General features: G+C 39.9%; 1 protein-coding gene across 2 annotated transcripts in view; it reads right to left on the bottom strand.

Moving 5' to 3' along the window:
- Positions 1-1105: 1105 nt before the first annotated feature.
- Positions 1106-12345, bottom strand: part of adam19a (ADAM metallopeptidase domain 19a) — a 227423-nt gene continuing 216183 nt past the window's right edge. For both annotated transcript variants that reach the window (XM_017427073.3, XM_037976430.1), the window contains 4 exons: positions 9005-9104; positions 8208-8459; positions 3904-4112; positions 1106-2050 (listed from right to left, as the gene is read on the bottom strand). In XM_017427073.3, the coding sequence (XP_017282562.1) occupies positions 1999-2050; positions 3904-4112; positions 8208-8459; positions 9005-9104 (613 nt within the window). In that variant the 3' untranslated portion in view covers positions 1106-1998. The remainder of the gene's footprint in view (positions 2051-3903; positions 4113-8207; positions 8460-9004; positions 9105-12345) is intronic.

Raw genomic sequence — 12345 nt, 5'->3', positions numbered from 1 at the left:
AAGCAAACCAAAAGACATCATTACCAACTTCTTGCCACCGTCTGGATCTAGACTCGTACCCGAGACTCACCTAGCTCTCCTTCTCTTGCAGACTCTCCGGATACCGCCCAGTGTACATAGCTTTCACCCTGTAAATAAAACCACTTACCTTTTACGTTCGTCTCCGTGTTTGGTCTTGGTCTCGCTCTCTGGACAGTATCCCCTGGTTTATGACAGCCAGCCTTTGTTTTCTCTTCAATTATTAAACTTTCATTTCCTGAGTCCCTCCTGTGAGTCTGCATCCCTGAATCCCATCCATTACTGCAACCTGACAATCTTAGTGAAACTCTGAGAATGTTTCTTTGGATATAAATACACAAATGATTAACTTTTAGAGTTAACTTAATTCAAGGTGGCTGCAGTAGCTAATTGATCTTATGAAAGACAAATATTGCTATAACAATTTTACAGATATTGAGCTAAAATATGATTTGGTAGTCGCTGAGAGTCTCACAAAACACAGTCTGGGAGACATTAAAAGTTATTTTTAGTGTTTAATCTAAACAATCTTAGTGTTTAATCTAAACAATTAAAGGTGTCATTTCATACCATAAGAGGATCTTAGTCTAAAACTCTGGCATAAAAGGTGTCGGGTGACATGATGGGCATTGCTTTTCAGGAAGGTTAGACCTTTAATTATAAGCCACTTTCTTATATTTAGTAATAAAAGTTGGAAAAAACAGGAATTTCTGTGTGCAGGCCCTAACATGCTGTGACCACATGAAGCTGTAATAAAAACAAATACATTTTAATAGTTTTGTAAAAATATTTTATGTTAACCAATCAAAATCAGAACACAGCAAATGACATAAAAACACAGAGAGAGAGAGAGAGACTGGGGTGTGTCCTGCCAGCTGTCCTTCAAGCCCTCCACCATGTAAACAGTGTTGATAAGAAGCTGAGTGATTGGCTCTCCTTCCTTCTGACACACATGTGTACCAACAGATCGGCAATCTAGACATCCTGGTTTAAAAAAAATAAAAAAATAAAATCCTGAAAAAAATATGGAGGGGTGACTTGTGGTCAACTTAGCGAAAGGAGATTTTCAAGCAAATTGGATCACACCCCAGGTACAAAAGGAGCTCTTTGGCACAAAACACGGTAGCAATACACAATACAGTCAGTACAAGGAACCTGTATAAAATGGACTGTAACATGAAGTAACTTGTTACCCTGTACTTAAAGGGTACATACTGGGTATGTATACTGGGTATGTACCCTTTAAGCACCTGGTATGCATCTGGTAAGTACCAGGTACATACCAGTTAAATACCCGATATGTATCTGATAAGTACCTGGTACGTATCAAGTAAATACCCAATATGTATCAGGTAAGTACTATATATGAACCAGGTATGTAGCCATTACATATCAGGTAAATACCTGGTATGCCCCAGATAACTATCCGGCACATACCTGGTATGTATCAAACAGAAACCTGGTACGTACCAGCTAACTACCCAGGATGTACCACGCTGTATTTTGTATTGCTACCAAAACACAAATCCTAAAACATGGCATGAATCAAACTGTAAACAAAACAATGGTCATTACAAGAAAAAAAAAAATACATTTTTTAATACATAGACAGCATCAACAAATATAAAAAAAATTGACAGTAATTCTAAAAAAATGATTTGGCAAAAGTTATCGTACCCCAGCGATGACACTCGTCTCAGTTTGCAAGGCCTCTGTGCAACACCGCGTCGTCATTTATAACGTGAGCGCGCCGGGAAAGGGAGGGAGGGGGGCGGAGGGATAGGGGTCAGACTGAAGGAGGGAGCAGCAGAGTACGATTTTATTAGAAGTCTGAACTGGTGCAGGTCCTGTTTGTTCCTCCGTGTCTCTGGTTTGTGTTTGTCCTCCTCTGCTACGTACGGCAGCGTCTGAGGTTCACCAGCAAAAAGTCTCTTTAGTGCAAATAAACTGCCAGCTGCTGCCTCCTCTCAGGGAAAGGGGTCATTTTCGTGGTGGAGGTGAGGCTGTGCTTGGTTTGGCGCCTGGCACGGGTCTGGAAGGTGGGGAGAGAAACAAGATATTTGAGTATTTAACCTTAACTTGACTTTAAAAACTGACTTAAAAAAACTCACAAAAATAGCTTTAACTGAGATTGAGCCCAAACATATTCTGAGCCCTTTGTTTAAAACGTTCCCATTAACCTTTTGGAGTCAACCCTGTTTGTCTTTTAACAACATATCTCATGAACCACTAGATGGGTTTAAATGTGGAGTTAACCCAATTCAAGCTAGAGCTGATCAACATTAGCAAACACGAAGACTGCTTTAACACAGTCAGTTCTACAGATATTGAATTAATATTTAATGTGGTAGTAGCTGAGAGTCAATACAACACATATTCTGAGCGTGATATAATGCATGTTATCCATGAAAGATCATTTTAATTTCAAAGTCTGGCATAAAAGGCAGCAGGCAGTATACATTCCATCAAGGAATGCCAGACCTTTAATCTTTAAGAAGGAAAAAGTGAGCCTGGAAGTGTTCGTTTTGTTTCTGACAACAAATCTGCACACAGCCAAAGAAACACTGGAGTGTGTCTGACAAACGTTCTTGCTGTGAGCAGCAGTTAAATGATCCACATTTAAAAGCTTTATAATGTATCTCCTTCACAGATAAACACCCGGTCCTCCTTCCAAAGACACAACCCGCTGCTTGCTGCACAGCCACTCCACAGTCTGAGCTACACACACTCACTGGGGTTCATCAACCTTTAATGGGAGCAATGCTTGTTTATTTGGACCCATCTGAATAAATCTACTACCTGTAATTTATTTAGGAGAACTTTTTTTTAGCTCCTAACTATTAGAATATCAGTCCTGAAGGACTTAAACTACTGACAACAAGTAAGAAAATAATTGTTCATATCCTTTCTACAGAACCCCACTTCAGTATGTTTCAGAATATCTTTTTTAAATTGAGACATTTAAAACACTCGATGATTTGGCAAAGGGACATTATTCCAAAATCTTTTAACCTAAACCACGCTGCCATGTTTTATAAGCAAAGAGGCCTTAAACTGGTCTGCCTTTAAATGTTTGACTACATCCTCTCCATGAAGCTGATGTATGCGGTTTGCATTGAGACAGAAAACTATGGCTGTTCAATCGAAAAAGCAATAAAAAATAAATAAATACTCCTGGAGGACAAATCCTTCATCACTCTGTGTCATGGTCAGGAAGCAATGTCACAATGGAGATGGGATAGTGAGTGTAGCATGTTGTCAAATCTGACAAATGAGTCAAAAAGGCTCCTGTGTAGAATTATGTTTTTAAACTCCTCCTGTTCCTCTGCCTCTTACACAATGACTGCTGGAGGTAGGCACCAGCTTTCACGTAACCATGAACAGAAAAAGTAGGTAAAGAAAATGGATGGATGGATGGATGGATGGATGGATGGATGGATGGATGGATGGATGGATGGATGGATGGAGGGATGGATGGATGGATGGATGGAGGGATGGATGGATGGATGGAGGGATGGATGGATGGATGGATGGATGGAGGGATGGATGGATGGATGGAGGGAGGGATGTATGTATGTATGTACGGCTGGGGGATGATGAGGAACAAAACTATACAATAATATATATTAACATGAAACACAGGGATAACATGAAAAAAATCAAACAAGAAGTTTAAACACAGAGGAAAACAACTCAAAAACACCCAGATCCTGTCAGTTTGGTAATATTAGCCTGTTAATGCTTCTTAACACAGACAGCTTTTAGTGCGATGTGAGTGAGCATGAATCTGATACTGACTGATATTAGAGACAGGAAGGTTCCATTGGAGCACGAAATCGTGCCATGACTCAAGTGTTTGTTTGTGTTGGTGCTGTGTTCGCCCACCTGAGGACTCTGAGAGGGGGGACGGCTGAGACTTTGCCCACAGGTTTTGGTCCCACTGCTGGGGTCATCATGACCAGCAGGCCCGCAGAGCGTTTGGAACCGGGGGTCCGGGCCGGGCTCGCTGTGGCAGAGGTTGTTCTGGCTGGACTGAGGGGGAGAGGCCTCTGCGGAGGGAAGGGGGACCCTCTGGACTGCTGCTCAGAGACCAGCTTGAAGGCAGAAGAACGTGATAATTAGCTTTCTGACAGAACAGCAGGACAAATAAACCAGGTCAACAGATCAAAATAACAAGAAATATGTATTTGCATTTGTGGGCATTTTTAAAAAACTGCTTAAATTGAAATGATGACTTTCTGAGAGTTTCATTAACATCCGTTCAGTGGTTCCTGAGATAGTTTGCTAACAGACGAACACTGTTGACTCTAACAATTAAAGCAAAGATGTTGTGCATCGTGTAGCACTCAGAGTATGTGTTGTGAAAGACTCTCAGCTATGACCACTAAATCTACATTAATTACCAGGTAGTAAAACAAAGATGCAGCAGCTTACTGAAGTCCACATATTTTTAAAGTGAGAATGCTGTTTTACTGATTATTTTTAAGTGTACACATTCTTCTAAGAGCTAGTAAACATATGTTTGTTTAAGTTAAACAATTGTTGATATAATTAGTCAAATAACAAAACCATATGAGCCAAAAATAAATAAATAAATCTGTGATGTATATCTGCTTTGTTGATTTCAAAAAGATCATCATCAATATCGGCCATAGAAAAACTCATCTGTTGACATGAGTATCATATTGATGGTTCCAAAGAGATTTTGCCAACAGATATTGTGCAATTAGTTGGTGCTCAGAGTATTTGTTGGGAATCAGTCTCAGCTACTACCACACCAAGTTTTAGCTCACTAATTGTAAAACCGACTGAGTTGTAGTCAAGGTTGCTTAGCTGTGGCAGCCATCTTGAATGAGGTTGACTCCAAAAAGTTATTCAGTTGTAGATGTACACCTAATGATTACTTTCTGACAGTTTCTTTCAAATCTGTCCAGTGGTCATCAGATATTTTGCTAACATGGCAGACAAACACACACATGACGACACCATTTGCCCTTTTGCCTACACAATGAAAAACAGATAACTGTAAATCCAAATTTTAAATTATAAAACAAAGTAGGTTAGCAGCATGGCGCCAATTATAGTCAGAGGGTTCCAGTCCGGGTTCTAACAGAGTCTGAATCCTTCACTTCTGTCCTTCAACAGAAACGTCTCCTCAAAAGGTTTCGATGGAAATTAACCACTAATGTGCCGCTCCCATCTCACATCACAACCCAAAGTTCATTCATAAATGATAGGCTATTGCTCTCAAACAAGTGAAAAGAAATATAAAGTTAAAGAAAGCTTGATCTCATTTGAAGGTGTTTCACATTTCAGAGGCACGCTGATGAGAGCGGCTTTGTGCAGGACAAATCAATAAGAAAGCATTAAGATAGAAACAGACGTTTTATACATTATTCCTTCAGGGTTCACAGACAATCTCTGCAATTCATCTGAGAACACTGATTCAAAGACACCTACACTATTCTCACAGGATGAGGGAAGTTTGCAAAGTGAGTGAAATGCATTTAGAAACAACTGAACACAGCTGCAGCTGAGGTCAAACTGTTCTGTTGATGAGGTAACGGAGTAAAAGCAGGTTTTACCTCAAGCCTTCTGACGGCTCTCCCTGATTGAACACACAATTTGAGTTTTTAGAGTTTTATTTTTTGTATTTGATTTCATCTTGTCACTCTTGTGTTCTGTGTGTTCTTGTCGCCTTTGTGATTCTGTCTTGCTGTTATGTGTGATTAGTTTTTCTCGTGTTTCCTGTGCCACTATTCACCTGCCTTCAGCTCAGTAGTTCTCCAGTCAGCCTGCCACGCCCCTCTTCACCTGTCCCAAGTTACTGATCAGTCACCTGTGTCCACTTCCTCATCAGCCTCTGCTTTTATAATCTGTTCTTTAGCTTCCATTACTCGTTTGTTGATTGTATTCGGTTTGTCTCAGCTTGGTGTTCATCCTTGTGTATTTGCTTATCTGTTACGTCTGTTCATGTCATGGTCAAGTCCTGCTCCTTGTGTCTTCCTCCTCGTGTTTCATTAGTAGGTTTTGGTTTTGTTTGCACGTCAGCTTTTTGTTTTCCTTTTTTTGTTTTTAATAAATCAGTTTTTGTTTTAACTTGACATGAGTCTGCATTCTGGGTTCGCTCTGCACAGATGTTACACAGTTATTGTGCAAAAGACAGTTTTGAAATGGCCCTGTGGTGTGTGCAGTTTCACACTATTTTCCTATTTTTCATACATTTTTTACTAACTTCTACAAAACTTTGTGCTATTTTAGCCATCCCACTTGTCAAAGCGTTCAGCTCGTTCAGGAGAGGGGTGCTGTGACTCTGGGTTTTTGTAGCTTTTTAGCTTTTCAAAATATTTAATTTTATTTACAATAAATTTTCTCGCAGGAAACACATTCAGAAACATTGTTCCCTTTGCTTCATTATACTTGCTCTATTTTTGTCTTCTTATGATGTTTTGCTACTTTTAGCTTTTACTTGCTTTTTGCTTTCAGTTAGTTTAGCTTCTTTTAGCCTTTAGCTGGTGTTCTGCTATTTTTAGCTTTAACAACTCAGTTTCAGTTTCTTCAACAAATCTCAGAAGTCATTCAGCATTCATGTCATGCTGTGGGGATGTTTTTCATCAGCAGGATCTGGGAAACTGGTCAGACTTAAATGAAAGATGTATGATGTAAAATACAGAGACATTCCTGAGTGAATCTGTTTCAGTCTCCCAGAGATTTAATACAGACATGAAGGTTCATCTTCTAACGGGACAACGACCCTAAACACACCGCTTCACTGGTTTAAGGAGAACTAGGTAAATATCCTGGAATGGTCTAGTCAAAACCCAGACCTAATGTAATATATCTTTGGTTTGATTTAATGATTGTTGGACTCAAACAGCACCATCCAACCTGAAGGAGCTGCAGCAGTTTGGTCATGAAGAACGGACATAAAGTCCAGGTTAGATGGACCGAGACCATGGAGACGGACCTGAAGAGACTTGATGCTGACTTTGGGGGTTGAATGCCTATGCAAGCACCACAGATTTCTATTATTTTGTTTTTTAAATGAAATTAATTAAATTATTTATCCATTCGGAGTGTTTTATGTTGGTTCATTACTTATAATCAAATTAAAAATTCCTTTAAATCAGAAATTTTTTTAAAATGTCTTTGCAGAGGTGACTGCCATCTCTCCTGCTCCTTTGTCTGACCTCCATCACCCAAAATATCAACAAAACACTCATCTTTCTATGTTTTATTGGACCTGGACCAAACTAAAGTTCCAATATCATGTCCTTGTATCACTTTCATCCAGTCAGCACAAACATGACCTCTTTCTTCTCCTTAGCCCACTTTGTTTAGTTTTCTCTTTGGCTGTTTACAAGAGTTTATATTTAGCTTCTACAAAATAAAAAAACAACTATTGTAAACCCATTGGTCAGCTACAGCAGTTCATCGAGGTCTCTTGAGCACTTTTCGTCTCATTACATAGTTTGACATGCAGTTATTTAGAAATACAAAGTAGAAAATTACCATTCCATGAAGGATAGCATATCGTCAGCGGCCTTTCATGCCAGAGTTTTAGACAAAGATCATCTTTTGAAGAGAAATCACAAAGTTGTGGCTACTTTGGTCAAACCTTGAAAATAACATAATGTTATCTCATGTAATGTCAGTCTCAAAGCATGTGTTGTGAATGATTCTCAACTACTACCACATCAGATTTTAGCTCAGATTGCATCATAACCATCTTTGGTCATCTTGAATCGGATTGAGTTCATGATCAGATGATTACTTCTAGCAAGTTTCAATAAAATTCATCCAGTGGTTATTGAGATATTTTGGTAACAGACACATAAACACATGCTTACATAGACAAAAACATTACAAACCACCTTTGCCTTTTGGTGAGGGAGGATAATAGTAATAGTAATTCTGAGAACCTAATTTAATTAACTGTGTTGTGTCTGTGATTTGCTCTTTCTCAGCGGTTATATAAACCAGCAGAGCAATTTATTCCCTAACTCTCAGTTTCAAACAACAACTGAAAGTAAAACGAAGGTTTTGCTTTTATTTTCTTTGTGTGCTTTTGTGTAGAACTCAGCCAACATTCCAGCAGTATACTGTGTTTATTTGATGTGAGACAACTTTCAGCCAGAAACAGAACTGACTCACACTTCAGTGTATAGTTAAAAAAAATAAAGCCTTACCAAGGGAGGGCGCGTTGGATTAAGGGGCAGTGGTTTCTTCGGTGGACTGAGTCTTTCTGGGGTTGTGGGGGACTTGTGTGGGGCTGTCGGGGGCTTTCCAGATGGTAGAGGTGGCCGTACCACCTTGGCGTCCCGGGAACCACCCTGGGGAGACGGCGCAGGTCTCAGAGGTCGCACTATGTTGACTGGTTGGGTGCCATTTGGCACGGGGCCCGGTCTGAGCGGCAGGACCTCTTTGCTGGTGTGGGGAAGCTGGAAGCAGACAAAAAAGCAAATAACAAACTTACAGTAAGGTTAGAAAGAATTCACAAAGTGAAATCTGAATTCAAAATGATTGCTGCTAGTTTATTAAAAAGAAAATTCTCATATCTCAGATTTCCATAAGTATTCAGGCTCTTGACTTTGTACTGACTTTGCACCTTCGGCAGCAGTGACAACCTGTAACTGTATTACATTTGGTTTGATTTTGCTCCTAATAATTTTCCCTTTCTCCTGTATTTTCATTTTCTCAATCATTTTTTTCCCCAGTTTTCCTGGACCATTTGTTTCCCACACATTATTAGTGAGCCTTCCAATAAACTAAATAACAAGGAATAAAAGCCTGAAGTAATGGAGAGGACTGCTGGGAGGAGGCCATCTCTAAGTGGTCACATAATATAACAAGCTGCTGTAAAATAAAGTCATTTAATATGAAGGTCAATGCCACGCACAATCTATTATTCATTAATTCAAAGAGAGAGAACAGGTACCCCCCTCTTCCACCCTTTCTTTCAATTTTCTCCCGTCTGTGCACTCACCCCCTTGTGGCCACTGGCTTTGTTGAGTGGTCCGACCACCTTCAGGTGAAAGGCAGGATTCAGGTGGCCGTTTTTCTCTTTCTCCACTGAGGCCTTCATCCTAAATGGGAAAATGAGGACAGACAGAAAATAAATCGGAGGCTGATGTCTGAAATCAAATTCGTAATTTTTCTGGCACTGACATTGTGCTGAACTTCAAGGCCACATGTAGAACATGAGAGAAGAGGAGTCAACACAGTTTCCCTTTAGAATCATATGAGACGAAACAAGCAGGTGAGGGATAAACCGAATGTTTCAGTCCAGCGACTTGGACAGCCTGGCTGACCTGAGTGAACTGGTGCCACATAAAATAAAGCTTTTTCTCCACTATAGCATCAGACAACTTTATATATCTTTATCCACTAATGAACACTGAGTGTTGTAACTGCAAAATGTGAGTGAGAATATGACTGTTCTTCTCATTAAGGCAAAGCGTGCAATGCATTTTAATAGTATCATTGGGTGGAGTGTTTGTGCAACGCAGCAATGTCAAAGCACCGGGGAGTAGGAACAGCAACAGTTCAGCCTTTTGGAAAATAAACGTTGTAGAATGAGATGAGGGGCTCAGTAGAAAGCTAAAGTAAGGGTGTGGTTAGCTAAACTGAGAGGCAGAGGGAAGCAAAAGGAAAGTGAATGTGTCAGGAAAATCATCAATCACAACATTATGACCACCGATTCCTGTATTGCCCCTGAAACAGCCCTGACCCGTTGAAGCACAGAATCTGCTCAATCTCGGAGGTGAAGGACATCAAAACATCATCCTTCATAGAGTGTCAAACTGTGGTCCTCGGGGGCCACTATCTGGTATGTTTTAGAAATTTCCTTGTTTAACCGGATCTATAAATGGGTCATTAACAGGGTTTTTGCAGAATTTGATGACCTGGAAGTAATTTAACCATTTGAGTCTCCCTCTAGGTCAGAGGCAAGTCTCTGCCTGAACGTTCATCCATCCTGGAGGAGTTCGGGAATCTTGTTCACAGATTATAGCAGGATGGAGCAGAGGACGGATAAGCAGATTGCACCAATAAATACGCTGTTCTGGTTTGCTGTGGAGAAGAAAGACCTGAGCCAAAAAGGCAAAGGGTTTATCTAACTTTATCTATGATAATGAAGTATGAATCATGACCAAGTGAATAAGATCCTAGATACAAACAGCTAAAACGAGCTTCCTTCATAGGGTAAAGAGCTCTGTCATCTAAGGGGAACTTATAGTGGAGTTGCTGCTCCTCCCCATCAAAAGGAGTCAGCTGAGGGGGTTAGGATGCCTCCTGGATGCCTCCCTCTGGAAGATTTCCAGGCATGTCTCATGGAGAAGAAATGCATCCTTTTTTCTTTCTCTGGACAACAAGAGCTGAAGTTTTAGAGATGCTATGAGCCCACCGTCACAATGTCAGTTTCAGCTGTCAATATCAAAGTCAATTTTATTTCTATAGTAAAACACAAACAACTGATGAAAAAGCCAAGGAAAAGAGATTGGTCTTAAGCAGAGATTTAAGTCTCAACGGTCTCGGCGGTCTGTATATGAAGAGGTAAACTGTGCCACAGATCTACTCATAACATATTCCAATTCATCCATAAAAAGATACATTTTATTCTCATTTCAGAAACCTGTCAGATAGTTCTCTGAGTTTGCTTGTACCAAGAGATGCAGCTCTACATCAAAACTAACATTTGAAGTTGAGCACAAACTTCCTTGATACCTAGTTTGAGCTTCGAACAGCTGAGGAAACACGATGAATAAGCACAAGTGTTGACAAAAAGCTGTGAAATCAAACCAATAAAACATTAACTTCTTATTGTCTCGACTGCTGGCTCTAAGGCACAAACAAAACAACTCAAACCACAGCAGAAATGCGTGACTGTAAAGAGTTTTGTAGGTGAAAGTAATAAAGTGTCGGTTAAGGTTTATGACCAGCACTGCTTCACAGCATTCCAGTGAGAAGAGATGTTTCACACTTCAAAGTTATTTCGCCTAATCTACCCTGAACCATAGCCCTTACAGAAAACTGAAAGACAAAAAAAAATAAATTTACTACTTAAAAAATGTCCTCGGGTGTTAAAATTGTTAGTGCTTTTAGTCAGGAGGCACCTTAACTGTGACTGCCTGCTGTGTGGTGCTCAGCAGGCTTTTTTTTTTACTGAGCTGCTGAAAACAACCTTGACTTAATCCAAAAAGTAATGCAGAACCAAAGCAATAAAGACAAAGAATGTAAAGTATTATCTACCTACAGCTACTTAAACTGATCATTTTCAGAGAGTTTCATTAAAATCCATCACGTGGTTTATGAGCTATTTTAGTAACAACCAAGCAAACACACAAGTTTGTATTTCTATTCTTATTAAAACACTGTTTTGACTTCCATTAAGATCTGTAGCCTAACCAAGACCCTTACTCTAAACCTAACAATTACCAGTACATGCCTAACGCTAACCCTAATCCTAACCTAAACTCAATTCACAGTTTAGTCCTAAAGCTACATCCTAACCCAAAAAATGACATTCCACCATATTAGGATCAGGCTTTGGTCCCAGTACTACCAGTTCTGACCAAGTAGGTGAATACACTACAAAAGATCCTTTGAGATAACAAAAACCAGACGCACACACCAACACCCACACACACACACACAAGCAGGCAATTACACCAACTTGCTGGAGTCTTTCAGAGATCTAATACTGGGACTGAGGTCCACCTTCCAGCAGGACAATGACCCTAAAGTTACTGCTGAAGAACTAATTAAAGGTCCTGGAATGGTCCAGTGAAAGCCCAGACCTCAGTCCAACTGAGATTCTCAGGCTTGATTTAATGAATGTTGGACGAAAGCAACACCATCCAACCTGAAGGAGCTGCAGGAGTTTGGTCATGAAGAACGGACAAAAAGTTCAGGTTAGATGGACCAAGACCATCAGGATGGACCTGAAGAGACTTGACGTAAAAGGTGGCAACGCAAAGTATTTTGTTTTGGGGGGTGAATACAAACTATGCACAAACTATATATATATATATATATATATATATATATATATATATATATATATATTTTTTTTTAATATATATATATATATATAGCCCGGATGGGCAGTAGACAACCCCGATGCCAATTACAACGACTGAATGAAGTACCATCCGAAAGTCTCATGGAAGATGCGAATGCAGCACTGAGAACAATTCCCACCACCACCATAACGGAAACCAATGAGCTGATGTACAACTCAGCATCAGTGATCCTGGAGATGCTTGGCTATAAGAGCAACCATGAAATTCGATACCCACCATGGAAGAGACGGTTAGAGGCTAAAAT

This window comes from Kryptolebias marmoratus, linkage group LG7, assembly GCF_001649575.2.
Source record: "Kryptolebias marmoratus isolate JLee-2015 linkage group LG7, ASM164957v2, whole genome shotgun sequence".
Classification (NCBI taxonomy): domain Eukaryota; kingdom Metazoa; phylum Chordata; class Actinopteri; order Cyprinodontiformes; family Rivulidae; genus Kryptolebias; species Kryptolebias marmoratus.
This window is presented reverse-complemented; position numbering and strand designations above follow the sequence as displayed.